The sequence below is a fragment of the Myzus persicae genome, unplaced genomic scaffold, assembly GCF_001856785.1.
Source record: "Myzus persicae strain clone G006 unplaced genomic scaffold, MPER_G0061.0, whole genome shotgun sequence".
Classification (NCBI taxonomy): domain Eukaryota; kingdom Metazoa; phylum Arthropoda; class Insecta; order Hemiptera; family Aphididae; genus Myzus; species Myzus persicae.
Window position 1 is genome coordinate 1 of NW_019101647.1, and position 6,148 is coordinate 6,148.

The following is a 6,148-nucleotide window of genomic DNA, read 5'->3' on the forward strand; positions in this document are numbered from 1 at the left end:
GGCTATGGGTTTTCGCTAATTAAATGCTGAATGAGTGTGTCATAAAAAAATTGACCAATTCTCACTATGGTTAGAGCGACTTCTTGTGGTCTATTTATGTTTTGTGGGATGTGCCACTTTTTGGTGCATTTTTTAATTTGTTGAAGGTAGGACAAAATCCCAATAACTGAGCCATACCATGTTTGTTTCTTGTCTAATTAATATTTTTCTGTCGTTTACAAGTAAATCGGTGATTGTTGAGAGGATAATTGTTTTCGACGAAATATCTGCTGACATGGTGGTGACGTGTAAATTATGTGATTTACATTTATTTAATCCCTGGCTCTGGTTTTAATTTACAATTCTCGTTGATATCAAAATATACTAATCCTAACATATCAAATACCTAGTAATTATTAGCATATCAATAGTATAAATAGTAAGAATTCAAAGTTATGTAATATATTGCAGTTTTGAGGAATATTTTAACGCTTTTATAATATATAATATATCGTTATGCAGATAATCGTTTAATTCGTAGGTACATTAAAGTATAATATAATTCACCCGTGAGTCTCAAATCTTAATTATTGATGAAAATATTATTTTTAAGAATTTAGAATACAATTATTTTATTGCTCATTTACTTTATAGTTTATACTATAATTATGTTATATATAATTAATATTTGAAAAAGGACAGCTAATACTTATTGTTGTTAAGTAAAATAAGGTGCAAGGCTTAAAGTTCTGAAAAATGTGATATAGTTTATTGGTTAATAGTTGTATGTTGTTTCAAGTTTTCGTAAATACAAAAAGTACGATATATATCACTATGGCCAGTTCGCTTAAAAAAACTTTATTTCCATACAGGGTCTAAACTCTAATGTTTTAGAACTTTAATGAATATATATTAAATAGAAAAGCGTTTTCTGAAAAATGAAAAATTTATAATTTGTGGTTTCATATCAATTGCACGATGGGCGGCAAAAAAATATTTACAGAGTGTTCAAAATATTTGGAATCAGTCGTTACACTAATATGGACTGATAAACAATAGTATTATGATATCACTAATGAGGAGATTAAATATTTTACCTCGGTAATGCCATTTTAGCAGTGTTATCTGTTATAAGTAGGTACCTATAAGGCTATTAAAATATGTAAACATTAATTAAAGCGTTTTCAATTTTTTTGAGCACCTTAATGTAATCAATAATTTATTATAGGTACTGATGTTTTCAAGGACACCAATCATTAATTTCACACTGCTATTCTATTATGGTACATTATGATTATATTGAAATCTCAAACCATTTTAAGTACAGCTATAAAAGGATGATTTTTGTGACATAATATGTTCATCAAGTACTTATGATCAATCAATGATATAACCAACAATAATTTATCTAGTAAGTAGATCATTTTTTTTCTGTCCAGGAGGTAATTGTGTGATTAAATAAAACGAAAGAAAAATACGGTGTGTATAATAAAAACCGTTTTGATAAAATAGTATCACAATTAAAGTTAAAGTAAAATAAAAACAAAATATTGTTAACCATAAGAAATAGCCATAACCCTTAAAGACATTATCGTTGTATATACACATGTTTTTTTTATATAATAGAACTATAATGATATTTGTACAATAATAAATAAAATAAAACAACGGAATATCTATATGAATCATTCAACATAAACATAAATCCTATAAGACTTTAAATAATAATATAAGCTAATAAGTGACGTTAAAAAACATGTAAGACTCGTTTAATACAATGTATAATATTATGAACAATAACGCTAAAAAGTATTAATATATTACGTACGAAAAGAAAGTGATAACATAATTTATCTCGAATAATATAATTCATTCCTCGACGAGGTCATATTAATAATAATATTTCACCACCTAAAACTTTAAATGTGTGCGCATTATTCACCGTAAACACAACATATACAATCATAATATGTGATGTATACAATAATAATAATAATAATATAAACAGAACACGCTGAGTATTACGTGTACTATGTTATACTGCTAGTAATAATAATAATATGTAACAATAATACGAATTTACTTATTAAAAACAATATACTCTAATATCATGCGTATCATTTGCGCGTGTATATAACAATGATAATAAACAATAATCGTAATAATAATAATAACTGTATTCTCATGAATCATCATCATGACGGTGAAATTTAATATATAAGCAACAATTTCGGGGAGGTTTCCGGGGACAATCGAGGTCAAACGTCTATCGATTATCTTAATACATTTTGAGGCGATTTTTCTCTTTGCAATGTGGTTTGAAAATAACAAAAATTTTTGGCAGGGACCCTCTATCCCGAGACCCGACTGCTGCCCCAGCATTGACGACACCCATGTCAACGCATATCCGGATCTTCTTCATCTGCTCCCAACTTCAGCTCGTCGCGATTGTTTACTCCCACATCGATCATCTCTTCGTCCTCGTCGTCTCTTTCGCGCAGTTCCGTTTTCACGCTCACCTCGTCCCCATCTTCCTCCACTTTGATCGGGTTCTCGGACAGTTCGCATCCGTCCAAGGGCTGTGTTTCATCCGCGTTACCGTTCACCACGCATCCGCTCATTTCCTGTTTCACGTCTTTCGTTTCCGGTCCCGTCGGCGGTGCGTCCTTCTGCTGCCGATGGTGGTCGTACACGTGACACTGCAAGTCGGATTGTGTCAAGAAACTTTGATAGCACTCTGCGCACTTAAACGACAGTTTTTCGCAGATGGACATCAGCTTGTTTTGGTACTTGTAGAAATTCATCTGAAAGTATAAATGTTGCGGCTGCTTAATTTTCGACCCGATGATTAAGGAGTGTACCCTACTATAATATTATTACTATGCACCGCAGTCCGCACATACCTAAATAATAACAATATTCTTTCAACTCATAGGCATAAGGCATAACAAGGGGGTTTAGGTCGTTTTGCGTATCATATCGTATTAAGTGTACAAATTTTAATTCAAATTACATTTTTTTTATGGAATTTTCTTTTATTGAATATTCAAGAAGTCTGGTGACAGATATTATCTTCTAATTTTACACCACGTATGTGTCACTTGGTAGTTAATATAAGCAGTGAATGATTAGTGATAGTTATTGTATTACATCATACAGTACATAAATCTATTGCATATGCATCATGATAGAATCTGCTAGTTAAGGGATGACGAACCATTTTGTACCAGCGTGTTAAATAAAAATGTTGGTTGGATTTTGTTTTCCCTGCGAGTCAACTAATTTGATAACCCTTCAATATTTTTTCAAAAACTTTAATATTATCAAACGTATACACATTCGTGTGAGTCACTAAAATAGTGTGCGCGTGTCATAGGTTCGCCATCTCTGTGCCAAAGGGTTTGAAGATAGATATTTTTACCTGCTAAAAATTGTATTCTCCTTCAAATATTAAACGTTTTTTAAATACTAAAATAATTTTAGTTGTTTCATACACGAAATTATGAAACAAATTATTTGATATATATATATATATATGAGTTTATAAGTTTATAACACACCTAATATTAATAATATAAAGGTTATTAAAAAATGTGCGATAATATTTTTGTTAAATATGAATAAATCTAATTTTGATTTTTATCTGTACGTTAAAAATTCGTTGGTATAATATTATCTACATTATGTTTAAATTAATTAGTATGTGACAATTTCTTTTTTTGACAATTGTGGAGAACGGACAGTGGAGGAAAATAATACCTAAATATCTGTATTTTTTTTTTAAAGATACTAGTTAGCAACCCCTGGAGAATTACAGTATCTCATTTAAGAAGGAAATCAGCAGCTATATCCCTATATTCTATACGACGGTCGTGCTTGTCGGCACCTTAAATCATGTACTATGGATTGTAGTCACACCTGTATATGTCTGTGCATTCGATTTGATGACAAAATTGCTGAAAAAGTTAGAGCCTATTGGGCATGCGTGAATGACTGATAACCTGACTAAACAGAATACGAGCATGCGCACAAACAGTACGTTTATATACCTATATACCTATATTAAACTTAGGTTCGTTCTAAGATCATGTACTCAATAACTAGCTTGGAAACTATTGGTACACTCATCATAGTAAATAATAATATGGCCTAAGGTTGGCACCGCAACGCAGTCTACGACCTCATATAGATAGAAGTGCATTGCCGCGAAATGGTAATATCAACTCACGTTGGCCAGCACGTCCTGTCCCTGGTGCTCGAGAGTGTGCCGGTCCAGCTCTGCGGTGAAGAAGAACTTGGCCTGGCATCCGGGCCTGGGGCAGTCGTACGGCGGTGTTTCGGCTGAATGGTCGACGGTCATGTGCGCCTGGAGTCCGGTGGGTGCGGTGAATATGGCCGAGCACAGGTAGCACGTGAACGCTTTGCATCCGGCGAACGTGTGCTCGATCAGATGCGTCTGAAGGCTGTTGGCCGTGGGTAGCACGCAAGGGCACAGGCCGCACTCGATGCCGTCCACAGAACCGTTGAGCGTGGCCAGGTGGGTGCCCAAGTGGATCGTGGCTTCCTGCTGCGATTCGAACCCGATCTGTGCGAAACATCGACGGTATGAGTTACTGAACGCATGTCGAAAACGCAACGCACAACAGAGTGCTGCGTTACACTGCGACGTGCTACGTATTTTATATAAATAATTATTTACAATTAATGTTATATTACTATGTGGGGAATACAGTGTGTGTCACGTTAAACATGTCTAAACTTTAAGACTCTCGTCAAAGCCATTTGCAATAATAATAGTGGTTACAACCCGCGGCCACCGCGCACTGCTCCCTGACTACTAATAACAACGATTGTCTGAAATAGTGTTTCCAAAAACTATAGTTCAGAAATAAAGAAGTTGACGACAGGACATTGATTTATTTTTATAGTTCTCTTTGATTTAGATTATGTGCGGTATTCAGCAGGATCATTATATAATACCAGTTTTTCAATAAGATATCAGATTTTTAAAAACTGCGTTACGGAAAAAAACAAGGGGGTGAGCACTTTATTAGAATCACCCTAACTGTTATACACGCCGTAGATTAATGTCGCGCTTACCTTGCACTTGAAACAGTGAAACGGTTTCCTGTGGACGGTGGTCAGGTGGTGTTGCAGCGCACCGAAAGCGTCGAACGCCGAACCGCAGTCCGGACACCGTTCCGCGGCGCTGTTCCTGACCGGGTTGCAGCCGGCGCACGGCGACGACGCGGACCGCTTGTACCGGTTGCAGTTGCCGCACACGGCCGGAGGTTCCTTGAGCCGAGACAGGTGATAGTGCACGTGCACCTTCACCTCGATGTCCGACACGAGCGTTTGCCTGCATATGATGCACGACGTGGGAAATGCTACTTGGCCGGCGTTCGAGTTGGCCGGGTTGCAGTGCTTCTGGAGGTGTTGATGGAACTGATCCTCGTTGTCGATCGTCATCTTGCAGTGACTGCACACTGTACTCGTGGCCACCTGATCGACAGATCAATAACAATCAATATAGAACAATGAGATAGAGAAAAAGTGTATCGAACGATCGATCGATCGAAATGGTTACGACAATGGAGCTGACATTATCTTAATTATACTGGGATATCTATTATAGTTATGTTGTATAAAATATTATAGAATAATTGTATATTCATTATTCACGGGGTGACCAAAGGTACCGTTTAAAACGAGGTTGTTCCTTATTGTTATCATCATATCCCGACAAACTTCAAACAGGACGCCATTAATCCCGTTTTTAGAAGATTTTTGTGTCTTAAACTGGACCACCTACTTATCGATCGTAGAAACGACAAAAAAAACATGCCAATTTAAATCCATTACGCGTAATATTAAAATATCATACAATTTACCATTCCGGGAGTTCAAGGTAATATTATGATAAAACTTAAAGTGTACGTAGTCTTCTGTTTGTACCTACTAAAATTCACAATTATACGAAATCGATGGTTACGATAATGTAGTGAACAACAGGTGGATGAAGTTCATGGGCGCAATTAGAATATTTAATTCTAACGGTAAAATATTATAAAGCAATGGTGAGAGGGAGGGGCGATGCATTCACTCTACATAATATTATGTTATTATACCACAAAAAAATATAAACAATTAAATAAAAGCATATACTGAT

The 6,148-nt window shown here is 35.4% G+C and overlaps 1 protein-coding gene across 1 annotated transcript; it reads right to left on the reverse strand.

Moving 5' to 3' along the window:
* Positions 1 to 1,454: 1,454 nt before the first annotated feature.
* On the reverse strand, positions 1,455 to 5,574 carry LOC111029934 (zinc finger protein 384-like). Its single transcript, XM_022309184.1, has 3 exons — positions 5,080 to 5,574; positions 4,208 to 4,564; positions 1,455 to 2,783 (listed from the first exon to the last, which is right to left on the reverse strand). Exons 1-3 carry the CDS (start codon positions 5,446 to 5,448, stop codon positions 2,376 to 2,378), a joined length of 1,134 nt encoding a protein of 377 aa, XP_022164876.1. The 5' UTR covers positions 5,449 to 5,574; the 3' UTR covers positions 1,455 to 2,375.
* Positions 5,575 to 6,148: the final 574 nt, after the last annotated feature.